At 38.8% G+C, this 27963-nt stretch overlaps 4 protein-coding genes across 6 annotated transcripts; 2 read left to right on the forward strand and 2 right to left on the reverse strand.

Annotated features, from left to right (window-relative positions):
• Nucleotides 1–684: 684 nt before the first annotated feature.
• Nucleotides 685–6050, reverse strand: dcun1d2b (DCN1, defective in cullin neddylation 1, domain containing 2b). 3 transcript variants are annotated; one of them, XM_072465103.1, is made up of 7 exons: nucleotides 5835–6050; nucleotides 3917–4133; nucleotides 2955–3123; nucleotides 2532–2662; nucleotides 2374–2456; nucleotides 2202–2298; nucleotides 685–2063 (listed from the first exon to the last, which is right to left on the reverse strand). In XM_072465103.1, exons 2-7 carry the CDS (start codon nucleotides 4089–4091, stop codon nucleotides 1984–1986), a joined length of 735 nt encoding a protein of 244 aa, XP_072321204.1. In that variant the 5' UTR covers nucleotides 4092–4133; nucleotides 5835–6050; the 3' UTR covers nucleotides 685–1983. The 3 variants fall into 3 exon arrangements, with proteins under 3 accessions (XP_072321204.1, XP_072321203.1, XP_072321202.1); XM_072465102.1 differs by lacking the exon at nucleotides 5835–6050 and adding an exon at nucleotides 5023–5180; XM_072465101.1 differs by lacking the exon at nucleotides 5835–6050 and adding an exon at nucleotides 4756–4797.
• A 1543-nt stretch (nucleotides 6051–7593) lies between these two features.
• Nucleotides 7594–14649, forward strand: tmco3 (transmembrane and coiled-coil domains 3). Its single transcript, XM_072465220.1, has 13 exons — nucleotides 7594–7904; nucleotides 8093–8260; nucleotides 8339–8518; nucleotides 8608–8808; nucleotides 8880–9008; nucleotides 9091–9183; nucleotides 10472–10655; nucleotides 10868–10985; nucleotides 11201–11396; nucleotides 11968–12118; nucleotides 12851–12930; nucleotides 13762–13911; nucleotides 14268–14649. The coding sequence occupies exons 1-13, from the start codon at nucleotides 7647–7649 to the stop codon at nucleotides 14430–14432; spliced, it is 2073 nt and encodes a 690-aa protein (XP_072321321.1). The 5' UTR covers nucleotides 7594–7646; the 3' UTR covers nucleotides 14433–14649.
• Nucleotides 14650–16614: 1965 nt separating this feature from the next.
• Nucleotides 16615–19981, reverse strand: LOC140381186 (potassium-transporting ATPase subunit beta-like). Its single transcript, XM_072465208.1, has 7 exons — nucleotides 19614–19981; nucleotides 18986–19114; nucleotides 18150–18263; nucleotides 17862–18067; nucleotides 17110–17172; nucleotides 16929–17021; nucleotides 16615–16852 (listed from the first exon to the last, which is right to left on the reverse strand). The coding sequence occupies exons 1-7, from the start codon at nucleotides 19723–19725 to the stop codon at nucleotides 16694–16696; spliced, it is 876 nt and encodes a 291-aa protein (XP_072321309.1). The 5' UTR covers nucleotides 19726–19981; the 3' UTR covers nucleotides 16615–16693.
• A 788-nt stretch (nucleotides 19982–20769) lies between these two features.
• Nucleotides 20770–27887, forward strand: grk1a (G protein-coupled receptor kinase 1 a). The gene is made up of 7 exons (XM_072465139.1): nucleotides 20770–21606; nucleotides 22616–22743; nucleotides 23612–23769; nucleotides 24389–24472; nucleotides 24785–24909; nucleotides 26137–26338; nucleotides 27529–27887. Exons 1-7 carry the CDS (start codon nucleotides 20905–20907, stop codon nucleotides 27816–27818), a joined length of 1689 nt encoding a protein of 562 aa, XP_072321240.1. The 5' UTR covers nucleotides 20770–20904; the 3' UTR covers nucleotides 27819–27887.
• Nucleotides 27888–27963: the final 76 nt, after the last annotated feature.

The raw sequence follows: 27963 nt of genomic DNA on the forward strand, positions 1-27963 counted from the left end.
AGTGAAATTAGCATAAATATATATCAACATTACTACTACTCAAATAAATACTGTATGTGCACATGTGCACATATCTGACACTGATAGGAATATTTTGACAGTCAAGAATTAAACAAGGATTTTAGAAATACAGCTAGCATTTTGACACAAGGTCAAATTGATACTTGTAAAGGTCATATTTAACCATTCAATTTGCATTATTCCCAATGTCCATATGATGCAACGCTCTATTGTCATGAATGGCCTGTCAAGACTGTAAGTACTCGAAAGCATTATGAGTTAGTGATGTTATGTTTTAGGAATGCAACCGCATAAGTGACAACTTAAGTGTCCCGCTTTAACCGTGATCAGAGCCAATGCAGGGCTTCAAAATGCTACCACTAGGGTTCTGTTTCTACTGTTTTCATCTGCATACCTGAACTCTTGAGAAGCCAACTGTATTATTGAAAGAGAGGCTTAAGTGCAATCCTTTTTTCAATCTATTACTATTTGAATTTTTATCGAGATAATTTTTATATATAGCTGTTACACATCACAGCCATTATCATTTAACTATAAAAAGTCACTTGTGAGTGAGCATATCAAAGAAATTCCATTTAAAAGTTCCATTGTCAACTCAGGTGGTCTTGTCCCAAAAGCGGAGAAACAAGTGATAACTCTTAAAATAAAAGGTTGAGAAGACAATTTAAAACAACATGCTTTATTGGCATATTTTAAATAAATGGTTCAGCTTTCCTTGCCAATCAAAATAATACTGTTCTGAAGAAATGACCGGCTGCACAGTTAACAGTGTACCAGTGTGTGTACGGTAATGTACCACGTTAACAGTGTAAAGTATTGAACTCATTTGACATGTTAGTAGAAAACCTGGCACTTCTTTGACAAGTTGTTATAATTGCTGGTTTATTTTCAACTGTTACCAGGAAAACACACAATCAAAATATTTCCTGTTTTGCTAAATACTGATGTTTGCTTCAATTACCATCGTACTATCTGCCTTTTGTTGTAGGTTAGATCTTTTGAATCCGATTAAACGCTGAGCACAACTGAATTAACAGTTGTATGCTCCCAATATTTTTGACACACAACTGACCAAATTGGCACTTGTTAAAATCAGATGCACAATGACCATCATCTGCTGCTCAAAGAGAGAGAGTTAAGATTATATAAATACTATATGGTCAAGTGAGCAGCGTGACAGCTTCACTGAGCAGCACAACGCTCCACCAACAGTACAATACAGTTAACAAATGGAGCACATATGCAATGCTAAAACATAGATTTGTTGACATGAAAACAGAACACCTCCATGATCAGTATGCTTGTAAAATTGTAAACCTAAAACAGAAAGTGTTACTCAGTGCAGTTTGTAGTTGGCAAATAATCAGCTGAAAAACAGCGAACAGTCAGTTACATGTAACCCAGTAGCATTAAAATCAGGATATGATCTCTGTAGTACTGTGAATGTCACTGTTATTGTCATAAATAAATCTATTCCTATGAGTACACTTAGTGTAAAACTTGTACCAGTAACTGCTGGTGCTGAGCTCAGGCATGTGGCAGAATAAAAATGTCTCGTCACTGTTCACACAAAGCTAAATCCTCACTGAACCCATAAACCACACACACATAAACATTCAAACACCAGCACGCAGTTTCGTTGCTCTCCGTGTGATTACTGAAAGAGCACATTCAAAATGCTATTTCACCTCATCTGTAGATTTTGACTTTCAAAGCCCAAAGCGACTGTCCATCCTCTTTGAGCCAAGCAGCCCTTCCTGAGGCGGCTTCACAGGACAATCAGTTCCACAATGAAGTCCAAACGCTCCCATGCGTGCTTTTCCTGTTCAAGGCATGTCAAGCTAATGTCCAAGCTGCTGCCAGGCCTGTTAAAAGTCTCTTTTTGGCTCATTTATATAAAAATCTGGTACAAAACTTGTAGTAAACACAAAATCCTATCATTACATAAAAGGGTAACCAACATTATGTCATGACACGTTTGGTACCACCCACGATTGGTCGCGCAAACTCCACAAAGTCATCGATCAGGACAGGCCACGCCCCTAGAGCAAACAGGAACACACATTACTCATGACGGATTTGAATACCATTACTGCATTTTGAATGATGCTATCATTAATTACGTTTTATCAAAATTGTATTTTCTCTTTCCCCCCTATATTTATGCGGACATAACTTACCTTCCTCATCATAGTTTGACATATCATCTGCAATCATGTTTCCGAAGTCCAAAAGCAGGTTCCATGTGTCTTTAGGTATCGAACGCTTGTGATGCTCCTAAAAATAAACATAAAAAACAGTATGTTGGACAAAATAAATTGTATAAATAGGGATGTATCTACATGAACTTACAGTAAGAAATGTGTTCCAGAGATCAAGAAATTTAAAGCGACCAGTCAAAACCAATTTCCAGTATGCAACAGCCATGTCTAGGTCTAAAATGAAATTAGAAAACATTGATTATGTTTTTATATTGTTTATGTTGGCACAAAATTGCTCACTTTACATACCTAATCCTTTCTGACCAGGATTCTTGGCAAAATTAAATGTGAACTGGTAGAAATCTTTAAACTTCCCAGGCTCTTTCAACTCCTGCTCTAGTCTTGGAAGAATAGCTCTGACTTTTTCAGGACCGTCACAACTAGAAGAAAACAACAACAATATAATGTCTTCGGCTAACACCAAAACATACAGTCTATAATTGCGTCTTATTGACTTGTTGACTTGACTTAACAGTGTATTAGATACGTGTAGGTTTACAAGTTCATATTTATGTACTCCTGGACAATTAAAAAATCTGCAAAGTAAAAATATAAATTAATCTGAATGTTTTTTTTCTTTCAGTCCTTGAATAGTATTTTGAGCCATGGATAATAGTATTTGTATTTGCACTTGTGTCCATAATAAAGGCTGTATACAGTCGTCAGTCTTACCCCAGCTCAGTCATGCCGTCTAGAAACTCCTTCTTACTAAACTCGCACTGTGTGGCTGCTCTGAACTTCCAGGCCACAACCAGGATGCTCAGACTCGCTGGATCCAGAAACAGGTCATCACAGAACTGCTGGATCCCATCAATGCCTATTTTATTTTCATCTTGAGGGTCTGTAAGGACATGACAGGATATGACAGGACATGACAGGACATGACATATACTGTAACTATTGACGAACAGTAGGGATGGGACAAGATCTTAAGTCATAGGACCTTTTGAGATCAACGTGAGAAGATTTCTAGTCCCAATTACTTTGATACCAATAGCTTACATTACATAAAACTGATAAATGGTGCAAAATCATAATAATTGATCATGCAAGTTTAAAAGAAAATGTAAGACGTAATGGACAATTTTTCGTCGATTTGAGAACGCAGGCGGAAGTGCACATGCGCACTCCCCCGTGCGGACTGATAAAACACACACGTCCGTTTGTTTATTAGCGCGACGGATCGCATCACATCTCTCGTGTCTCGAAGATTTCCGTCTTCTTCCGAGTCAGCTCGAACTGTCTTTCTCCATCTTCATTTTGTCCCGTACACTGAGGGAACTATATTATGATAGATCAATGCGCTTAGACACGCTCTTATGGGACGAGCCGGACGCGGCTGCAGGTGAGCGGCAGGTGCGTTTTATGATTGATACGTGGCAGGACTAATCGGCAGTCCACGCCACGAGGAAATAAGACTCAGATTTGGGCCAAAAAAATTGGCCATTCAACCTTTAAATATTAACGCTTTATGATTAAAAAAAAAGTAATTAAAAAGTATTATTATTAAATCTAAATTTAAAATTAGAACAATTTGTCTTGTCTTGAGGGTTTTGTGTCTCTTCCCTGTAAAGCGTGTGGTTTACCAAGTAATCCACTAACATGAAAAGAACATTTATATAATTTATTCTCACCTTTATATCTGCTGTAGAGCTGCTCCAGCTTCTTGCGGTCCACTGAGGTTTTCATGTATTCTTTGTTGAACAGGTCAGGATTTTGGAAGTAGTTATCTGTTGCTACTTCTAGTTTCCAGTCGCTCTGTGACAGGCAGTAGACGGCGGTCCTCTCCCCCGCCTGCGTGAAGGACATGAACTGCCGCACTTTGTCCTTCTGTGAAGACTTCAACTTGTGCTGTGGGAGCATTTAATGTTAATTTTGGGGGAAACTGGGGAGGGGATAGAAACCCTGACTTACTTTAGATCAAGTGTCATTTAAAGTTTTACAATGAACCATATTATGAAACAGACCCAAGACCTAAAGCAAAACATGCACTGCTACTTTTACCCTGATGTTCTGTCCAATAATGTATACATTTTTAATCTATATTAAGTCCAAGTATTTTTTTTATTATTTGAACACCCTATTTTATATATTCCTTTATTTTATCATTGTTTATACTTTGCTTTTATTATTCATCGTTTCTGTTGCACCAATCACAAAAACAAATTTCTAGTTTGTGAATTTTGATCGCTTACAATCACAGTAAAACTTTCTTCTGAGTCTGATAAGAGCTCTATTAACTTACAATGTTGACCATACAAACATATGTTACCTGGTCAGTCTAGTTCCTAAAACAAACTATCACTGTGGAGTATGACTTATGCATTTCACGTGATGGCACAAACACTGGAAGTACAAGCAGAAGAGAACACAGCATAAAATCGCATACGTTTCGAACGACCACAGAGAACAACAGGACATATGTGAGTGACCCACATTTGGCGTCAGGAGGGGGCTTCAGCAGGCGAGTTACCAAAAAGGGAAAAGTACGTACCCCCATGGGAATATCCGACCTCAAAATATACCCTTATGTTATTGTACGCTGACCTTCCATCGCCACAATATTTTGGACAAACATTAGCTTGACAATGCGACACCTGACAAGCAGCGCATCCCATTTTATTGCATTTTCTGCTGGTACAAAAAACTAAAAACATAACTGAAGGACGAATCACTTCTTTAATTGCATTTTTAGCAGTTACAAGGTTTATTTTCTATGCTAATTTTGAGTTTTACCTACCATTTTAGTGGATGTTTTGGCTGGAACAAGTTGATTCAGTTAAGACAATCAATGCGCATGCGTCAATCCGAAGTTGGATGGGATTTGTAGTCCTTTAGCAAAGCAACAGGCCTATTTTGACTTTGGTCACCTTTGCGTGCTTTTATAATAGACCGGCGAACACCTTTCCTACATATTTTAGCGGTAGCATACAATTGCAATAGAAAACTTCCACAAAACAACGCCGATTGTTATGTTAAGTGTTGTTTTCTTTGTCGCACTGCACCTCTTAACAAAACCAAAAAAAAGTTTACATAAAAGGACTCGAGGTAGTTTGGAAAAAGTACACTCAATCCCGCTGTCACACAAGACTAATGTGTACGTTACCTAACTCTTAGAGGGGCATTTGAAGATAAGGGAACAAAACATTTGCCATCTGCACGAACAAGCTAGCGAAACTAAGCATCTAAAAACTACAACTCCCATATCTAAGTGTTTTTAGGTTAAGATGTTTCGGAAGTAGTAGCGATAAGAAGTTATATCAGATTGACTGACCTACTCTGCATTTTCAAATGTAGAAAAACATCAGTACTACAGTGATGTTTACGTATACAAAACAAAAATATAAACCCATATTATGTGTTATTATTTAACAACGCAGCTTCGGCTAATGTTAGCACAGCGCTTCTTCTGTCTGTGTTATGGAGCTGGTCCCGGTCTGACAGCTCTCGGTCAATTTCAGAGCTAACGTAACTCTCAAAACTTCAGCAATACTTCACAATCCAGACTTTATTCACAATTGAGTCTGTCACAGCATTTGTAAATTGACTTACCCGCTGGAGGGGGTGCCGTTAGCTCACGCTTGCTAATCGTAAACAAAGGTAAAGGTGGGTCCAAGCATGAAGTTGTTAGCTGAGAAAGTGGTGGTTTGAGCTATGTGGCAGAGGAGGAGGGGTGTCCGTGTTGCTACGAGTGTACAACAGCCTAATTATTCCTTTCCGCACATGTGGAGCCGACTCAGGCGCGCAGACAGCGTTTATACCTCTCAGGCAAGTTTCTTTTCGATATAATATGTGGATCATCTGTGTTGTCTTTGCCGTCAAATGTCTTCATTTGCTACGATGTTGTGTCATACTATGATAGAAGAACAATTGTACAATGAATTAATAGCCAGCTTCATGTTTATGAAGCCTCAGGTGTTATAACTATGGGACGCCACTGACTTTTAGGCCTAATGTAGTCTAATGCATTTACATATTCGTAAAGGTGCACTATGTTACCTTCTACTAGAAAAGTTACAGTGCACCATAAAATAGGACAATTTTTGGACTGTTGGTATTGGAACAAAAAATATTATTCTTTGCAACGCAAAATGTATTTGCTTTAAAATGACATTGCTTTAAAATTACAAATTGTAGACTAAAGTTTGCTTGGCTTGTGTATGCTCCTCAGATGACAGGATCCACACAGAGCTGCCATTGATTTCAGCAACAGAAGTGGCTGCAGTCCAGTCCCAGGGTAAACCGTGGAACTGATTCATGTTCTCAAGAGTAACGTGGCTGTAAACTAAGTAATGTTTAAAGTAAGCTCGGCTGTGGTTTTAAAACTAGTACAACCACACCCAGCAGCATGATACACCTCCAGAGGAGGGAAGTGATTTTTATCTGTATAGGTCAGAGCTTCTCAAAGTGGGGGGCGTGCCCGTTTGGGGGGATGCAGAGCCATGCCAAGGGGGGCGCAAGACATTTGGAGAAATGTGCACAGATCATGCATGACAGACGTGTTTTGAGCAACAGAAAAACGCCCAGTGCCAACACAGGGTTAATCCCTAAGTCTGCCTCTGTGCCCCTCACTCATGTTTGCCCTGGGTTTAGAACGAGTCATGGCTCCCTCCTCTGCCCCACCGCACGCGCTTCTGTCCTGGTTCTCTTTGCGTTCGTTTCACTTTTTTTTTTATCTAACTTTTGATGTTTTGTTGTTGTGTTGCTTTTAATGGCGGTTGACAGCCAACTGAAAAGGTGCACTTATAGTCACCCACTGTAGGTGTACGTCTTCTGTAGTTGTACGTCTTCAAGTATTTTTTCCACACCACACAACATAAGAAAAAAAGGAGAGAGAAAGAGAGAGAAAACGAAAATGCTTGAGCATTCGATTCCTTTCTACTTTGATCCCATGGGCTTTGAAGTTAATGAAATAAACACAGTGGTACGAGTCAGTACCTCTCCTACAAACGTACATAGGTGGCGGTAAATGTATTTGGCTGCCAACCGGCATTAAAAGCAACACAACAACAACAACCTCTCTATTGCAGGACATGTGAGTTGTTACTGCAGCTTTCAATTCTTTCAGAAAAATATCCCTAATTCTACATAAAATGAGGTTGTACATGTACAACTTCTCTGTAAATCTCTTTTTGAACCTGGAGTTTTGACTCGCGCCATTTCCGTTCGGCCCAGCGGCATTTTTTGTTGAATGATTCGTCCACAGTCATAGGCACACAGGACAAAAATAGGCCCTCAGATAAGGGTTCATCTTGGTCTGAATGCTACTTTGAACTTTTCCTCTTAATTGTTTTTCTTTTCTTAAGGTATGGTTCATTTTCTACAGTGCCATAGCCTCTGGTCTAACCAGGGTTGAACCTTTGGATGCAGTTTGTGTGTTTTCTGCTGTGCCTGGGCCTGGCAAAGGCGGTGGCTGCAATACCCAAAGACCAGGTCGCTCGGCATGTCCTTAAGTTGTATCGGACCAGTGGGGTCATTCATGGCCAGAGCTGGATGGCCAACAACTGCAAACGTCTGGTTGGACTCCTGCATCAGAAGAATGTGACGGTGAAAAAGCTGTCTGCTGCAGCAAAAGCGGTTGAACAAGACCAGACTCTCTCAGAGGATGAAAGGCACTTCAGGGTAAAGCCAGCATTGTTTTCATACCATCCCCATTGTGTCTACTGTGTTTTATGACATATCTAAAGTGAATGATTTTCTGTACAGTAAATTGGGCTGATTTTGTAAATATAAACAGGCTGATATTTACCCAAAAAATTACAGTCACATATTAAATTGGATTTAGTTGACATGGATTCTCCTCTTCACAGGTTCATACACTAGGGGTTTTCCAAAAGGAGCTCAATGAAAGCGGACACCTTGTGTACCAGGCTGTGCACAGCCTGGAGAGGGCGCTGCAAGGCGACTATAAAGACATAGTGAATATGAAGGAAAGCAGCAGACAGAGGCTGAAAGCTCTCAGAGAGGCGGCTATGAAGGTGAGATATCCACAGGCTTACCTTGCCTTTCACTTACAACTTAGGGTTATGTTCATTATGACTTTTGGTTTGTTGCAGGAGGAACAGGAGTATGTGGAGCTAGTGGCTGCTGAGAAACACCAACAGGAAGCTCTGAAGAGTGCCTTGTCCCAAAACAAAACTCTGTCATTTTTAGACGAGATCCTGGAAGATGTGAAAAAGGCAGCTGACCGACTGGAGGAAGACATTGAAGAACGTGCATTTGATAACAACAAAGAGGTCTGTCGGTAAAAGTTTATGTAAGGTAGTTAAACTTTATCGTCACAATGAACAAATTTCCCATCTTTCTCCTGGATGATTCTGTTTAGGTAGTAGGAGTGAACATTGAGGCTGTGCTAAGAGTGGAAGAGGACGAGGATAATGGAGGAAAGAGAAAAAACAAATCGAAAAAAAGAGAGGTGGAAGATGATCTGGGACTGAGCATGCTCATCGACTCTCAGAACAACCAGTACGTCCTCACCAAACCTCGGGACTCCACCATGCCCCGGGCTGATCATCACTTCATTAAGGTCAGCTTTAGTACACGTATTTTAAAAATACCATTTCATTTATTAATTTGCACCTCTGTTACAAATATTAGGACCTGGTGTCTGTGGTGATGTTGTCTTTGCCCTGTGGGTGGGTCTGCGCTTTGGTCGGTCTCCCTCCGATGTTTGGATATATTATGTGTGGGGTCCTGCTGGGGCCTTCATGCCTCAACAGTATCAAGGTATATCCTCTTATTATTCTGTAAATAACATAACAATGTAATTACACACAGTACAAGATTATAATATGTATTTGTGCTTTAGTCCATGGTCCAGGTGGAGACTTTGGGAGAGCTTGGTGTATTTTTCACTCTTTTTGTGGTGGGACTAGAGTTCTCTCCAGAGCGACTTCGTAAGGTAAGTTTTTATCACATATCATGGACCAATGTGGATATTAATCAAATTATTGTCATGTCTGTGTCCTATTTATCATGAGTCACGACAATCATATGGGTCATGATGAACTTTCTGTGTATTTTCTGATTATCTGTGGACTAGTCTAAACAATCTTAAAGCGGACGTCATATCAACGTCAGGCCATTTTATCAGACCCAAGCAACAGCTATATAAAACACAGCTAATTCTTGTGACGGGTCGAATCTCAGCTGCAAGACGAACAACATGCTGCTGTTTTGCCTGTTTTTCCCTGTTTTCATCAAATAAAGACTTTGAGAACGATCTTCGCCTCTCGCAGTCTGTATAGACTAAACTTCGACACCAACACACAATGCTAATAATTGGCCTTCTCTGTAGTCGGCCCCAAACATTGTAACGATCTTCCTCCCCACATAATGATGCACCATCAGTTAATGCTTTTAAGTTTTAATGCACTTTTGCTCACTGGCATTTAACCCGGCATGAGAATTGTTTGGTCCTCTGTTATTATTTTACCTAACTATCTATTCATCTATTTGTTTATTTAATATTATTATTTTTATCTATTTTACTTGAATTGGATCACATTGATTGGATGATATTTTTATCCCGTTTCCAACCCTCCATGATAAATAAAAAGGCCTCACTATTTGTCAAGCACCAAATACACTCCCAAACATTACATGCCATATTAATTTGCACTATGTGACCTTTTTGGTGGAGAATCTGCCATCTGCTTGTCTTCATGGAGATATTATTGCTTTTTGTCTGGAATGTTCCACAGTATCTCCATGTAAGAATGCCTCTGTTTTTCAAGGTATTTTTGAGGAATTTTTAGCGGTAAACTAGGGCTGTACTCAAAATATTGATGCAGCAATATATCACGATGGACGGATCAATAGATCATGCAAATGTTTTATAAATTGCAGAGTTTGTATTTTTCATTTCAACATCAATTTAGTATAAATTTAAGACCCTTTTTTTAGAGATATGCTTGCGTCGGGATTTGGGATACGTATTGTATTGTGGGGTTCTTGGCAATACAGCCATACAATAAATACACATGTAATTGAATACATGCAAGATAGACAAGTTCAATGCCATACTGTGGAACATTCCAGCTAAAACAATAACATCTCCATGGTAGCAGACCCCCCTCCCCCCAGAAAAGGTACATAGTGTACCTTTAACATATTCACTGTAGAAAGTAATTATATTTTAAATGACCAGACGACTCTACGGTGTCTTGCCATGTTTTCTCTGTGTTTAGGTGTGGAAGACCTCCGTGCAGGGCTCTTGTTACCTGAGTCTGCTGATGGTGGGGTCAGGTTTGTTGTGGGGACAAGTCTTCAAGATTCGGACCACTCAGACAGTCTTCATTTCCACATGTTTGTCCCTCTCCAGCACCCCTCTAGTGTCCCGCTTCTTAGGAGGCGCCAGAGGAGACAAAGACGGTATGTTTGCTCTCTATACATAAAATACACTACAGTCAGAGTAGTTAGTAGTTTATCATAGTAGAGGATTATGTTATTTATGTTTATTACTATTACTTGTTGTCTTTTGGAAGTTAAGTGACAAGTACTGCTAAAGAAGCGTACTCTCGAATTCAGTAATTATATGGTTCAATTCAAGTTTATTTATGTAGACAATGTGTTGCTTGTTGAAGGCGACTCCGACTACAGCAGTGTTCTTCTGGGGATGTTGGTGATGCAGGACGTCCAGCTCGGCCTCTTTATTGCCGTCATGCCCACATTCATCCAGGCCCAGAGCGGAGACTTGGACAGGTCGGCTCGTTTGTCACACTCAAGTTTTATGTTTTAAATCGTATGTCTAGTTTTACCAGCGTTAAATTTTGTACTTTGTTTGAGGCAATTTGTGTTTTTATGTGTTGGTCAAGTATTCAATGACATTTAGTCAAGCAAGTCTATAATACAAATTGTGTGGTATTGCACAACTTAACGGTACTACACAGTCAAAACAAACTCTTCCTCCTTCACAGTTTGCTGCTTGGTGGAGTGCGGGTGATGTACCTCTTGGCTCAGGTCGTGGTGTCTCTGGCGGCCGTGTTACTGTTGTGTGTCCTTTTGAAGTTCTCCATCGTCGGACCTTTTTACAAGAAACTGCACCACGAGGGCAAAGGAAACAAGGAGATTCTGGTGCTGGGAATGGCCGCCTTTGTCTTTTTTATGTTGACGGTATGTATGTGTTTTATGTATATATCGTTCAAATCGTTTTTTTATTCATAAGTTAGCATTCGTTTAACTTGTAATGACTTGTAATGATTATTGTAATATTGTATTAAGTGGTTTTAATAATGCATTTATACACCAAACATACAACATTTTTTTCAAATAAGGTTCTAATTGATTCGTTATATTATGTTTCTCCTCCACTATTTCATATAAAACACATGATTAATTGGCTAATCGTGACTAATCCATCCTACAAATTAATCGTAGTCGTATTTTGGTAATCTGAATTATACAGACTCTGAAACACATATGAAAACACCTTTTTATAACAAAGACTGTGGCATTCTTAAATTAATATAATAATATTGTCGACTATCGTTTGACTAGTCTGATTTGACTGATTAAAAAATTATTTGCGGACTAGTACGACAACTGAAATAATGGTTAGTTACAGACCTACACGTACTACATACAATAAAAGTTCAAATAAATGCATGTTTCTGCTCTTGCATGAGGTCACTAAATGCATGTATGCTTTGAACTTGAACGAAATGTGGGCTCTTGTCGTCTGCAGGTGACTGAGTTTCTGGGCGTTTCCATGGAGCTGGGCTGTTTCCTGGCCGGAGCGCTGCTGTCGACTCAGGGTCACATGGTCACATCTGAGGTCATGGGCTGCATCGAACCAATCAGAGACTTCCTCGCAATCATCTTCTTTGCATCCATCGGTTAGTTGATACATAATATTTTGTTTATTTACTGAACCAAGAACAATCTTTAACTTAAGGAGAGACACTATAAGGCAATTATTAATAAAAAAAAATTCTCTAATTTTCTTGTTTTATATTAGCATTCACCTTGAAATCTACATAAAAGTAATTTATTTTAATCCATAGATTTACTGTATAGGGGAACTTACTGTATGTTTGCCGTGTAAACTGCAATATTTATTTAAAAATCTGTAAAAAAAAAAAGTTAGCTCATGCGCACTCCCCCGTGCGGACTGATACAACACACGTGCGTTTGTTTATTAGCGCGACGGATCGCATCGCATCTCTCGTCTCCCGTAGATTTCCGTCCACTTCTGAGTCAGCTCGAACTGTCTTTGTCTGTCTTCATTTTGTCCCGTACACTGAGGGAACTATATTATGATAGATCAATGCGCTTAGACACGCAGAAACGTGCTGCTCTTATGGGACGAGCCGGACGCGGCTGCAGGTGAGCGGTAGGTGCGTTTTATGATTGATACGTGGCAGGACTAATCGGCAGTCCACGCCACGAGGAAATAAGACTCAGATTTGTGCCAAAAAAAATCGTCCATTCAACCTTTAACAGCACTTACATTTGTTTTCATTCCTTTTTGTCCTTTCAACTCCTAAAATAGAGATTTTTGTACCACAGTATGATTATGCAGCACTTAATTTGTGTCTTTAATACAGTACTCTCTGAATATGTTTCAGGTCTTCATGTTTTTCCAACGTTTGTGCTGTATGAGCTGACCATACTTGTAGTGCTTACACTGTCCCTGGTGATAATGAAGGTACTTTTAAACTGTATCTTTTTACTCTCTAAAGCAGGGGTGTCAAACATACAGCCTCCGGTCCCCCAGACGTTTTAATCCGGCCCGCCGAACATTTCTAATTTATATTGATTCATTTCCAACAGATATATAGCGTTTCTCTTGCTAGAACTACAAGTCCCACAATCCTTTGCAACCACCACCCCTCCCCCTGCGCTGCTCAGCGCTGCTCTGTGTGCCGCTGGAGCAAGTGCCAATGTGTTTCGCACACTTTACATGCTTGAGCAGAGGTCTGAGCGAGGAAAGAGACGTGAAAGAAGAAAGTTTTGTGGATGTTTGAGCTGTGCTAAAAGTGGCGCTAATGTGGAGCTAACAAGAAGAAAACCAACTTCTGTGACGATGCTCTGTGAGGAAAACATATAAACTAAGGCAAAACCTGGACAGATCAGGAGCCACAACTAAAACACAGCTCAGAGTGTAATGAAGTCTGAACATGACAGAGTGACGCTTCACTACATGATTTATTTGTCACTAAAGTGAGCTTAAACTATAAACATAGTGAGCTCACATTGATTTTGAGCAGCAACAGCAACAGGTCTGTTATACCAACATTTCATATCAGAAATAATATAAGTTCATTTTCCTGTTCCTGCTGCTGATGTATGAATATGGACTCTCACCTGCTGCATATTTTTTGCAACAGTGTCCACATATAACTATTATTTGGCTATATAAAGCTATTTATTTGGTATAGTTATGACGTTATGTTCGGCTCGTGACATAAAATTTGTTTGACACGCCTGCTCTTGCTTTCATACTTTCATACTTTTTGAAAAATGTCTTCTTGTTCAGTTTGTCATGGCCGTTGCTGTATTGTCGGTCATCTTGCCTAAGGGCTCCCGGCACATCCGCTGGGTAGTTTCAGCCGGTTTGGCGCAGGTCAGCGAGTTTTCCTTCGTTCTGGGCAGCCGCGCCCGACGAGCAGGAATCATCTCCAGAGAGGTCAGTGCCAGAAGTGTGTCTACGGTTTGGCCTTTTCCTGTCGAACCCTGAAACCACTTAAGTTTAGGGTCTAGAAAGTGCACTGTAATGACTAATGCATAAATATTGTAACATCTCGCAAGCCAAAGTGTCGTACAATGAACCACGATCTACAGGATTCATTTACCATTTTCAGTGGTTAAGGAAAAGTTGGAGTACAATAAGTACCTAAATAATAAATATCATAATAATTACCGTATGTGTAGGCACTAGCATCAAACAAAAAGTTGTCACAATCACAGGATAAATGAAGACTATATAATGTAAGCTTGAATTAGCTTCAAGAAACAAACCAAATGCTGTGTTTTTGTGTTCAGATCTATCTTCTTGTGCTGAGCGTCACTACGCTCAGTCAGCTGCTGGCTCCCGTCCTCTGGAAAGTCACCATGCACATCTGGGTCACGCGGGCCGAGCGCAAAAGTTTTCCAAATTTTATCAAAGTTTGTATTAAGAACATGTTTCAGAATGAACTGCCCACTTAGTCCCTTTTCTCACTCAGATGTGGAACCTCGACAGAAACAACGCCCTGGGACAGTCACAGGCAGTGGCACAGGTCACACCAGGTGACACCCCACTCAGAGGGGCTCAGGCACGAGTGGTCCAGGGTAGGAAGGGTTTCAAAGCTAGTCACCTGGACATGGTTTTAGAAATCTAAATGTAATCTTCAATCTGATGGAAATAGTAAACTTGCACTCCTACAAATGAGTTCTTTAACGGTTATTGAGGTCTGACCACCTCTTTCTAGAGCTGTCAAGTATCCGAGTTTGACTGGTCTGGTAGAACAAATTAAAGTCAGATACGGGCCCTTTAAGATGATTGTTCAATGATTACTGTTATGGATTGTATTTATTTCATGGACCAAATCCTAAGGTACTGACTGTTTCTCTTTTATTAGCAATTTGCACATCTGTATGTACTGCATTTGCCGAAGCTCTAATGTCTTGTTGATATTTATTATGCTTCGCTTAGTTTGTATAAAAATACAAATTTAAGGGAAAATAAGCCAAAATATTGATTATATAATATGATTATGTATAAATTGACTATAGTGCGCAAGGTCATTCGGGACTAGCCGTGTTTCTGATCTGGTTTATGAATAGAATTGCAGATTTTTTTTTTATGTGTGTGCATTCAAATGTAAGACATTTACATTTGTCTGTGTAATCTAAAATATTACAGATGTTACACTTTTACCAGTACAAGTGAGACATATTGCACTGTAAGTCTTAAAGTGTTTCTCAGTGTTGCAGGTCTTGAACTACTTGTTTGTCTCATGTTATCCATTATTCTTTTACCTCAAGTGCTATCTCTGCTGTCTCCTATTGTTTACACACTGTATTGTGAATGATTGTAAGAATGTATTTTGAGCACGGGCAACACTTTCTTCAAAATGTCTATTAAATCTAAATCATTTTTTATTAAAACCATGAATTGTTTGTTTAATTCCCACACTGTGCTTGTTTCATGGCAGTTATACCACAATGAGTATCACAAAGCTAACGGCCGTGCGTTAGTAGTTCAGGCAACAGCAAACCGTTACCAAATGCTCAAATGCTGTTGGAGGACTAGCTTAATTCAAAACACAGAAATAACTGATATCTGACATTCACAGACACTAAACATGGTTCTAAACAGTCGTGTGTTCTGCAGTTTTAACGCACCTCGTGGGGGGAACAACACACTCACAGCACAACATTGTGCATTAAAACTGTTTAACACATGGCTTGTTGTTCACATCTCACGTCATCAGATTGAACCTTTATTTGCAGAAAGCTGTCAGGTGTTATTTGTGATGTCCACCTGCCTATAATACAGTCCTATTAGAAACCAATTGGACTGTTGCACTCGCCATTTCTGACACTATTCAACCTGCCTGACTTCCCCAACCATTTCTGTTTCTCCTTGGAACAACTTTTGATAGTGACCTCTGGGACCCCAAAATGTAATACAGTTTTTGTTTTTTTGGATCCAGTCTGACAATTCAAATGGAAATTCTAACCCTTTGCAGTTTTTCTTCTTCTGACACACGCACTATGGTACTCTATTCACATTACTGCAATCCCTCAGTTCAGTCCGCGGTCAAGACACTTTGCCTGATAATGTGTTCCTGAGTCTCTTTTTAAGACTGCGGTAATGGGCTGCTCAGAACGCTCTGTGTTTCGTGGAGGAAGCCTTGTGTCCGAGTGCGTTCACATGGGAGCACATCTGAACAGTTTAAGCTGATCAATCACAAACCGTCCTGTCAGCGCTTTCATGAGAAACCTGCTCATCCTATTACACTGGGTAACACTGAGGCACACTCCTACAGATACAATTATTTACGCATACTTATAAATACTTATTCATAAATATTATTTTTTTAAATCTTATTTTTGTCAATGGTGTTTTTGAAAGGTTCCATGTTGTGATAATATAATAGATCCATGGTTGGAATCGTATGCAGAAAACAAGGAAGAAATTGATCAACTCCCATCTTTTTGCCACCTTTTTTTTTTTTTTACTTTAATACAATTATTCAGTATTGTAAAATGTATAATGCAGTTTCTTACATTGAGCCTCTTGAAGTAAACTGTCCACATTGTATGAAACAGACAGTTTGGAGACCTAATATAGTGGGAATGTATTTTAATCTATGTGTATTTACATAATTTGAATGCATCATATTCCATTTAAAATACATTGTTTAATTTCAGTTACACAATGTTTATCGTCATACAGTTGTATAGCTATGGGCTGTTTTGTCTTAAGATTCTGCCGTCAGAGAGAAGACGACTTTTCCTTCGTAGGGGTCATGGATGTTTTCGTAGCAGATTTTGTCTGCGACCACTCTGCACTGGATCTGGGCTTGTTTCTTGTTGACCAGGTTGAACCGAACGGCCACCAGCGGGTTCACATAGTTGGGCTGCAGGAAAAAAACAGCAACATTAATTTAACTCTAATAATAGTCATATTCATAATATATTAGAGGTTGTTCTTACCTGGGCCAGATTGCCATAGTAAGGAAAGTAGGAAAGATCCATTGTTCCATTCAGAGGAAAATACTCTATTTCTTCCACGTTTTCACTTCCGTCCTAAGGAAAACCAAAACAAACTGTTGGTTAATTATTTGTGCATTTCCATAATGATTATAAATAAAGTATTAATTTGGACAAGTCTTACCAATACAGTGCAGTTTACATATGGTGCAACCCCTTTTATATCTGAAGGGTAATATTTGATGATCTGTAAAATCAATATAAAGTTATTTTGTTGTGTATTTTTTGCCTGTAAGTAAAAGAAAAAACAGGTCCCACAGGACAAGAACATAAAACACACATGAGTGAACAGAGAGCTAAAAGGTCAGATTTTGTTCCTGATTTACTTTTTGTCTAGTCTTGATTTAGTTCCGGGTTTGGTCCCATAAGTTTAGTCCTTAAACCAGGACTAAACCAAGAGTAAAACTAGGTCCAAGCAGGTACTGGAGCCTCAAATTTTGATTCTCATATTTTCACATTTTAGTGTTACTATTATCAAACTATTTAACAAAAATCACAATTTAAAAGGTTTTCACAATTATTGACACTATGACTAAACAATTGTCTTTTTTCATTCTTGTTGTCTAATACGTTGCAATTTTTCTCGTGTGTTTTAAGTTGTATGAAAAAACAAGTTATAAACAGATCCAACAAAACAAATCCATGTCACATAAATGGCAAGATAAAAGAATACTATACAACAAATATAGTTTCAAATGGAAAATACTTATTTTTTCTTCTAAAATTGGAGATTTTCTTTTTAAAAACCCTTCTGGTTATACTCTGACCAAATTATTCATGATTATTGATAAACCATCTTGACGTCGCTATCTTCAAAAGAAACAATACAAAAACACTCTATTATAGAATATATTATATAGCCCATTCTGTACTCACCCGGTTCATTTTGATGATAACACAGGGCATAGAGCAGTTGTACCCAAACGTGGGGTCTTCAATCCCAGAGCAGGCTCCGAGCATGTTTTGAGTGAAGGGACAGGACCATTTTGTGTGATTAGGAGCTGTGAAGTGTGACTGATTAAAGTACTGTCCGTTGATGCAAGTGTAGTCATTCAAGGCTTTCTGCTTACTTTCACTGTACGCTGCAAAACAAGTATGAGTATATTGTTTCAGTGTAAAGCAGATATTTCAGAGGAGCGAGTAGAAATAGTCAATTCAACTAACGCTCAAGGAATTCTTTGAGGATGTTGGACATCTTCGACCAGCTTTCCTTGTCTGACGAGTTGTATGAGATTTCGACTATCTCTTCTCCATAAGTGTTGGGCCACACCATCACTCCTAACAACAAGGTCAAAGGGTTGTGAAAAGTTACATGTGCACATGGTTCTCATGTTTCATAATTATTACTTAGTTTGGTGCGATTAGTCCCTGTGATAAATATCGATCATAGTTTTACATCAGTAAAGTGACAGTTTGTGAAGAGAAATTTGGACATAAAATTAAAATTACGGTTTACGGTCTGGCTCAAGGGTAAAGGGTACGGTTAAGAAAAGGGTTAGGGTTTAGATTATGAAATTAGTTGACGTGTAAGTGGCAATTACTTTAAAAAACAAATGTATCTCCCCTATCTCATCTTGTGCTATAAAATAAAACATAATTAAGCCAAAAAATACAACAATTTGGGCCAGTTTAGCAACAGAAGTGAACTCATTACTATGGCAACCAGCACCGTCCCGCCGTAACCAAATTAATTTACACACATTTTTCTAACAGTTTAAACATACATTTACCAAAATACAGAAGTTATCAGGTATTATCATTTGTTAAGTCATAATTATTGTGTATTGTATATAGATTTTGCCTTTTGTTTACAGGATAGTTGCTAGGTAACTGTTGCTCATGTCCAACCAGGAAGTACAATCACCAAAATTGTCAAACTAGAGAAAAATAGGCCTTTCTTTTTCATTTGGAATATAATGTAATGTATGTTCATTAAGTTGTGATGGAATGTGTGGTCGAAACTGTCATTTGCCCTTTAATGTTATTCAGTGTGAAGTTACCCGGAGATTGTAGTCGATCCTGATAGTCGGGCTCGTACGGGGATAAGGTGAACATGAGCACCCAGATGGCGAGGGAGAACAAGCTGGTCATCACGGCGTAGAAAGCCACATAGTACAAACTGATGTACACTGAAAGATAAAGATGCAATGGCTATTAGAAACATGCTGCATCCACTCAATCATTACAGTCAACCCAAAATAAGAGAATAGAACCCTTGTTGTTGGGTGGGCGATATTGACAAAAATGTATATCTTGCAACATTAGAATATTGGGTTTATCCAAACAACAACTGTGATATAATGTTTATATATATATATATATATATATATATATATATATATATATATATATATATATATATATATATATATATATATATATATATATATATATATATATAATGTATATATATATAATGTATATATATAATGTATGTATATATACATATATATATATATATGTATATATGTGTGTATATATATATATATATATATATATATATATATATGTATATATATATATATGTATATATATATATATATATATATATATATATATATATCAATATATATCCAACCTCTATATTAAAGTTACAATGTGAAAACAATTTTTTTATAGGTTTAATACCCCATTTCACAGGGGTCCTTCCCATGAGCTTCCCTTCGTCAGAGTTCCAGACGAAGCGGCCAAAGTCCTCGCAGCGCTGCCCACAGGTTCGCTTCTCCTTCATCGCTGCCATGGTGAAGTTCTGTCCTCAGCCAGTGCCACGAGGTAGAATTCAAGCTCTTATTTCCGCCCCAAATTTCCCAAATTCTCTCAATAAATAATCGGTCATATCATTCTCGCAGTCACGGCCGTGCGTTCTCCCCAGAAGTCCCCCGGAGAGTGAGAAGTGTTATCAGATACAGCCTTTATAGAGCCAGATTGTGTTGGTCTGTAGCTGTAAAGTAAACTTCGTCCATCAGCACCGATGTCCTACAGTACAGGCACCTTGAGGAAACCTTTTGACAGAAGTGACTGACTGACTTTTGACTTTACGGCCTTTGTTGCGTCAATACATGTGCAAATTTGAGCTTTCAATGTGCAAGATGACGTAGAGAAGATAAACGGTTTGAGTCAAGTATGAGTCGAGTAACAATAATTCAAGTCCCAAGACAAGTCAAGACAATTTTAGTCAGGATCTAATAGGATTTATTCAATTTTTCCAACAGTTTTCTACAGATATAAAGGACGATTTAAGTCATCTTCACTGAAACTCTCTAAAAAGCACATTTTTGAAAGTATTACAGAGATACAATGTGGTCAAAGGTTTTCAGCCACCTATTTTATGCTACATTTTGAAGATATAGTGTTTTGTGTCAACTGCTACGGCAAAACAGGCAATAATAGATACAATACATCTAAATAAAAGAAAAACTCGAATATAATTTACAGTTTGGGTATTTTTTCCCAAAAAACAGCAGATAATTATTTTTAGAAACCATTCTACAACCTCTGTTTGTAGAAATACTGTGACTACAATTCGTAGTGTATTTCTCCACTAGTATATGGCTGTATGTTGGTGGCTGTTTTACATTTACAGCAATTATGAGGGTAAATCTCTACTAAAATGAAAATGAGTGAGTCCTCTCCATTGTTTCTCTGCCATGGCATTGGTGTAAGACTTCATTAACCCAATCACATCATCACATGGGTGAGCCGCAGCGGATCAGCTTTACAGAGGGACAGAAGGGATAAGTCCTTGTGGGTAAAGGTGATGAGAGAGGCATAAATGCATCTTTGCACCACAGACGGCTCTACGGTCCGTCTGGTGAGTGTTCACGTCCATTGACACTCCTTGACAAAACTTCTACACAAATATCCCTTTTTTAAGTTTATATTGATTTCCCACCTCTGAATTGAGCTTACCACTGTCAGCATGGATATTGGAGGCCTGACTACAGTGGTCGCCAACTCTGCTTACATTTCTGCCCGTGGGAGTTTCGATGGCACCGCCAACCCTGCTGCAAATCGTGACAAGAGGTTCCACTCCCGCCTCAAGCTGCCCCACATCACGGTCTGCGAGGGTCTAAGGGAGACGCTGGACCTTGGTTTTCAAACAATGTGCGTGGATCAACCCATCGGCAAGAAGCTTTTCCAGGAGTTTCTAGACTCAGCACCGGAGTACAAGGGCCCGTGCCGTCTGTGGAAAGACATAGAGGAGTACAACTTGGCAGAAGACGATGAGCGTGTGCAGAAAGCGAGCAAGATCTTGTCCCGTTACATGGAACCGGGAACAAAGTATTTCTGCCCTTTTTTGCCTGAAAATGGCATCACGAAAGTCAAAGAGAAGCACCAGGAGGCGGGGGATGAGCTGTTCAATGAGACGATGGACAGTGTGATGGACTTTCTAAAGGAGGTGCCGTACACATTCTTCTTGGAGAGCATGTTTTTGAAGAGGTTCCTGCAGTGGAAGTGGCTGGAGATGCAGCCCATGGATGAGGACTGGTTCCTGGACTTCAGAGTTCTGGGGAAAGGGGGCTTCGGAGAGGTGTCGGCATGTCAAATGAAGGGAACGGGAAAACTGTACGCCAGCAAGAAACTCAACAAGAAGAGACTCAAGAAGAGGAAAGGCTATGAGGTAGGGATTATACTCGAGCACTTAACGAGAAATGCATCTCGACGCAGTACATTGGTTTCTCAGATGAAGACAGGAGTCAGCTTAGTCCAAAGTCTGTTCAAATAATAATAATTTAAAATCAAGTCTGAATGTAATTTTAAATTTGTTCGATGTTATAATGTTGGTGCAGGTTGTGTCATCCATTTCTTTGTGATTGCCTTTTTCCCTGCAAAAGTAGTTTCACAGGTATCCATTCATTGTGTCCATGACAGAAGTTTTGAGGCTGAAATACAGTTCTGAAGTCCAGTCGGTCTTTGTTCATGCTTTATATGGGCTAATAAAAGTGTAATTAAATAAAGAGTTTACGTATTTTCATCTTAAAAATCCAAACATTTTAGTTCACAAAGCATGCATTTGTTTCCCCATCAAAATGTATGCATGAACATTATTAATTCAAACACTGTAGGTGTGAAACAATGAACTAACTACAAGTGTAACCAGTATACACCTGACAGTCTGCATTGCCTTCAAAGCACATAATTAAAACGACATCCATAACAAGTGGAACAGAATATTTACTAAAGCATTGTTATTTTAAATAAAATATGAAAACACAGTTTAAATGTTTCTCATGATCTATGTGTATTTATGTGTGATTATTTAGCAAAGATCTTTTATTCTACAGTTGTTTGGAGATCCATTAACAACATTTAAGATGTATTAAGTTCTGGTATAGAAACACTTCCTCGTGGAGCAGTACCATTGTTTTTAATCATGTTCTTAAGCATGCATGTGTGTGTATGTTTGTAATGAACAGTTTCAGGTCTAGTTCTCTATTACAAATAACCTGCTGGAGAAGATATCTCGATGGGACTTTCCTGAATAAAGAATTAATAAAAATAACAAAACCAAAAAGACCCACCTAAACATTGGCATCCACACTGTAAAAACTATAGTGTCTGGCGGTTGTACTAGGCCCAAAACAGCTGGAATAGCAAGAGTGAAACATACTACCTGTGCTGTCCTGTAGGGGGCGATGGTGGAGAAGAGGGTCTTGGCCCGGGTTCACAGCAGGTTCATCGTGTCTTTGGCCTACGCCTTTCAGTCCAAAACAGAGCTGTGTCTGGTCATGACCATCATGAACGGAGGAGACCTGAGGTGAGAGTGACCGGTGCTCAGCAAGCTGTTTTGCCATTAGGAGAAAAATGTTCACAGAAATAAATAATCTATCAGGTATTTGGCTGAAAAAAATTAAAGTCAGACAAAATGCAACTCTAACTGTAAATTGTGTATGTAAATAAATAATAGGCCAATGTAGTACTATGTAAACTTATAGGAAATATATAGGAAAAGCCCCAGAGCAACAGACCCTTTTGTCCCCCTTCTGTTGGCCTGGGTAACTTACTATTATATACATTGTTTGTATAAGTCTATACAACAGGTTCTCTTGTTTTTCTAATGATTAGCTAGTTTGGTAGGATACTACTTGTGGTAATTATTTATCATAATTTTACTTCAGTTAAGTTGCAATTTGTGAAGAAAGTTTGAAAAATAAGAGTTCAAAATGACAAGAAGTAGAACTCAGTTATAAAACAGAATCCCTCTGTGATGTCATCAATGTGCGACGTGCCACTGCAAACAATTGACACAATTTTCTGACAGTTTAAATGATTATTTAACAAAATGAAGGTGTTATTTGGAATTATTCTTTGTAAAATCATAACTAATGTGTATTTTATTTACATTTTGGCCCTTGTGTATAATATGGTTGCTAGATAACGTTTGTGGAATTTCCTCTATATCTATGTCATATTAACTGCCCATCATGTCCAACCAGGAAGTACAATTATAAACTTTGAAAAATAAAAAAGGTCAAACTGGTGACAAATAGGTAAAATGTTTCGTCAAATCTGAAGTATAATTGTGTTCACTATGCTTTAGTGAAATGTGTCGTTGTATAACTTTTGGTGTGGTCTTAGTTGAATTGTCGGCTCTGTGTCTCATCTTCTCTGTGGTATTTGCTCAGGTATCACATCTATAACGTGGATGAGAACAACCCGGGCTTCGATGAGTCCAGAGCTTGTTACTACGCGGCTCAGATCATTCAGGGCATGGAGCACCTGCACCAGAAGAGGATCGTCTACAGAGACCTCAAACCAGAGAACGTGCTGCTCGACAACCAAGGTCTGAGGGACACGAAAACTCTCGCCACAAGAAACATAAACAGCATAGGTTTCTTTATCTCAACATACAGTATTATTTGAGATGTATTTTTATTTGTCAGGTTCGACAACATTTTGGACAACATTCCCAGCAGAATCAGATGTAGAATGATACATTTTGAAGAAGAAAGTGTAGATGATAAATGTAGTATAGAAACAAATTTATGCCATTGACACAATTACCATAAAGCAGCATTATCCCGACCCAAAGAAATTAATTTTAAATTTTGTGCAGTAACGTTTAAAATAAAATAATAAATACAAATATAATGAAGCACTTTAGTTTATATTTATAATGAGTTATACAAGTTATTTATTCAACTTTCTATAGCTCAACTCTTATCTTAGTACAGGAAAATAACAACATTTCCGTCACAAAATGTCATATCCATCGCACGTGTATTTATCTAATTTATGCACTCATTTCCCAATTAATGTGAAGTGAACGGACGTTGTACAACCCACAGTTTATCTCGGTTTCTCCACAAGGACATCTGTGTCATGTGTTATCAAACGAGTGAAAGCCACAGTAGTGTTGGATAAAGCACTGGTATCTGTGACTGTGTGCTGTTTGTTTTCAGGTCACGTTCGTATCTCTGACCTTGGTTTGGCCGTGGAGCTGACCGACGACCAGACCAAAACTAAGGGCTACGCTGGGACGCCAGGTACAATGGGGGAAAAACGTTCAACATGTGTTTATTTAGGCATTTACTGGTGTCGTTTACTGGTGTATCTAAGAAAAAATATGACAACAAATGTGGCATGCTGGTTAGAAAAGCCTGAAAGCAATTAACAATCTTCATATAATGGATGGATGGATATTTTTCTGATAAAAGTGACCTTTGTGGTTAAGGGAAGTTTAATTAAGTTACGTAGTGTGATTTTAAACATTTCTTAATGGCTTCCTTGAAACAGCCTTTATATAGTATGCTGTTTTTTAAATGTTTTTGATGGCGTATTATCTTGCCCGTTGTCAGGTTTCATGGCGCCAGAGCTGCTCAAAGGAGAAGAGTACGATTACTCTGTGGACTACTTTACTTTGGGAGTGACTCTGTACGAGTTCATGGCAGCTAAAGGACCCTTCAGGACCCGAGGAGAGAAGGTGAGCTTTCAAATAGAGCAGCGCAAATAAATATAAAAAAAGGACAAATAGCACCAAAATAAACTAAAATATACTTTTTGTCCCAACCAAAAACAATTCTTGGGCAAAGTGAAACAGACAAAACCCTGACCCTATAGAAAATGGATTACAATTTATTAAAAATACAAATAAACAACCTGGTTTATTGCATTTTTGGTATTGGATAGCCACGCCCTCCTAAATCCTAGTGGGAATTTAAAGCATGCTACATTTTTGACTTTGTAATTGTCATGTTAAGACATCTTATTCATTATTTACAAAAAAAACAAATAGAGCGGTGCAATTATGTGCATGCATTTACCATTTCTCCAATAAATAAAAAAAGTGTAATAAAAATCACAAAACACTACTGATGCCAATGAAGAAAATACACAAACATAGGAACTTGCTTTGTTGATTCAGTGCAACATAAAACAATGAACAATGATAAAACAATCTATATAAAATCAAAATGGGCATGCATTATAGAAAAACAATTTAAGTTCTTCATGTTCATGTTTGACATCAGTCTTCATAAGTAAATAAAAAATATAGTGATAATGATTTGTATTGTTTTTTACATTCAAAGGTCTGATAGGTAATTGTAATGTACCTTTAATGCTATTATGCCAGTTGTTATCTTATCTAGTTTTCTGCATAGTAGCTCAACTTTGCCCTCCTGTGGATACTTTTTGAAACTACATAAGTAGTCCTCTGTAGACTGCATTTAAAACAGATGATTTTTAGTAGATTTTCTGACTTCAAAATGTATTTACAGACCAATAATGGGTGAATACCTGAACAATATGATGACATTGTTTTTCAATATATTTTATACGGCCATACCACCTTGTCTGAAGCTAAGCAGGGTTGGGTCTGGTTAGATGGGAGACCGCCGGGAAAACCAGGTGCAACAGTGGGGCAGTAGTGGCGGAAGTGCTCATTGTGTCCCTTGGCAAAAGACTTCACCCACTTTGTCCAGTGATTCCATAGACTTAACCATTGGGCGGGGCTCAAAGTAGGGCCCCAAGCTCCACCATGAGTGCACAGTCACAGTCAGTAAAATATAATACACTTAATATGAGTTTGGGTCCCATTTTACGGTGTACAGAGAAACTCTGGGTCTTGTATGATGCATCTATCTACATTCACAGTCCTGCCCCTTCAATCCAAGTGTGTCATTTTCACTCACATTTTTGTCAATTGCAGGTGGAGAACAAGGAGGTGAAGAAGCGTATTTTGAACGACCCTGTGGTGTATCCAGAGAAGTTCAGCGACGACGCTCGATCCATTTGCGAAGGCCTGTTGCAGAAAGAGGTCGACAAACGGTTCGGCTTCAGAAACGACTCGTGCGATGAGCTCAGAGCGCATCCGTTTTTCCGCCTCATTAACTGGAGGAAGCTCAATGCAGGTGAGTTTTGAATATGCTCACACAAACATAGATAATACAGCAGATGCCAAAAGAGATTAAGGTGGTATGAGTTGACCTATAGTTTCATCAGTTTGTATGTGAGTCTGCCTCCCTTTGTCCCATAGGTCTGTGTTCTTGATTCTCAGCAAAAAGGTCCTGGGATAAATTCCTGGACGAGGCCTTTGTTAGTGGAGTTGCATGTTCTCCCCGTGTTTGCTTAAATTCCTCCAGGGTGCTTCTATTTCCTCTACCTCCAGAAACATGCAGGCAGTACCAGACTGGCACAATGGCAAGACCATCCATCCCTCTGATGTACTTGCGTTATACAACTTGCATATACAGTATTATGACAAATAAAGAACTTTAAGAGCATATGATAGTTTGCTGATCATCACTTTGTTTGGTGGGATAGTTCCCGTGGTAAATATTTATCATAGTTTTGCATCAGTCAAGTGGAAATTTCCAGGAAGTAGTTCATAGTAGTTCTCTCCCGACGGTTTAAACATCAATTTAATAAAATAAACATGTCATTGTTATCATTTGTCAATCATAACTATTGTATGGGATTTATATGCATGTTGGCCCTTGTTTACAGTCTGGTTGCTAGGTAACAGCTGTGGAATTCCCTTTTTCTATGTCCAATCTGCTGCTCATGTCCAACCAGGAAGTACAATTATAAACAACACCAAACCATCCTTACCTAACTAAAGGTGCATTTTGTGATATTCATTACGGAGGTTCTGCCAGGTAGGTGATGCCAGCCGGTCTAGTTACAGGTCACGTCTGTGGAGAGGTGACACTGCTCACAGTAGAAAAAAAAAAGTTTCTTTCACGCATCAAAAACACCTGCAATTGAATGAATGCCAGGAACAGGACTGTGCGTTGTAAAATTTGGTCTAATTTAGATGGAATTTACAGGTGATACGTCTTCTTAAGTTTCAGGGATTTATTCTTGACTTAATCATTCCACAGAGGGCCTTCTATTTGATCAAGACTTGTGCTTGGTCCTGGTTACTCTCTAGGTTAAACTCTGGTTTGATCCGTATTTAATTTAAGTCCTGGTTTTAATAGTCTCTTGCTTAGACCTTATTTCCTGTGCTGGTGCTCATATAATCATAAAACTCTACCTGAAACATGCACAGTTGGCCAAAAATTCTGACATTAACCGTAAATCTCACTTTCCCCCCCAGGGATCCTTCCACCTCCTTTTGTGCCAGACTCTAAAACAGTTTACGCCAAAGACCTCGATGACGTCGGTGCATTTTCCACTGTAAAGGGCGTGCAGCTCGACGACAAAGACAACGGGTTTTTTGACGAATTTTCTTCTGGGAACATCTCCATCCCGTGGCAGGAGGAGATGATCGAGACGGGCATCTACGGGGAGCTCACGGTTTGGGGTCCGGGCGGAGCGTTACCCAACGATCTGCGGCGAGAGTCCATCCTGGAGAAGCCCAAGTCCTCCACGTGTTCCCTGTCATGAGACGCTGGTGAAATGGACTATTGAATAACAGGGACTTTTGTACAGTGTTTTACATTACAATAGAACTGCAGCTATGTTCTCGTAGTTTACAATTTAAGTCTGGTGATTAAAGTTGTTTTGATTAGTCTAATATTCCTTATTTATA

The sequence above is a fragment of the Eucyclogobius newberryi genome, unplaced genomic scaffold (genome assembly GCF_026437365.1).
Source record: "Eucyclogobius newberryi isolate DKJ021-1_F unplaced genomic scaffold, fEucNew1.0.hap1 SCAF_5, whole genome shotgun sequence".
NCBI classification, from domain to species: domain Eukaryota; kingdom Metazoa; phylum Chordata; class Actinopteri; order Gobiiformes; family Gobiidae; genus Eucyclogobius; species Eucyclogobius newberryi.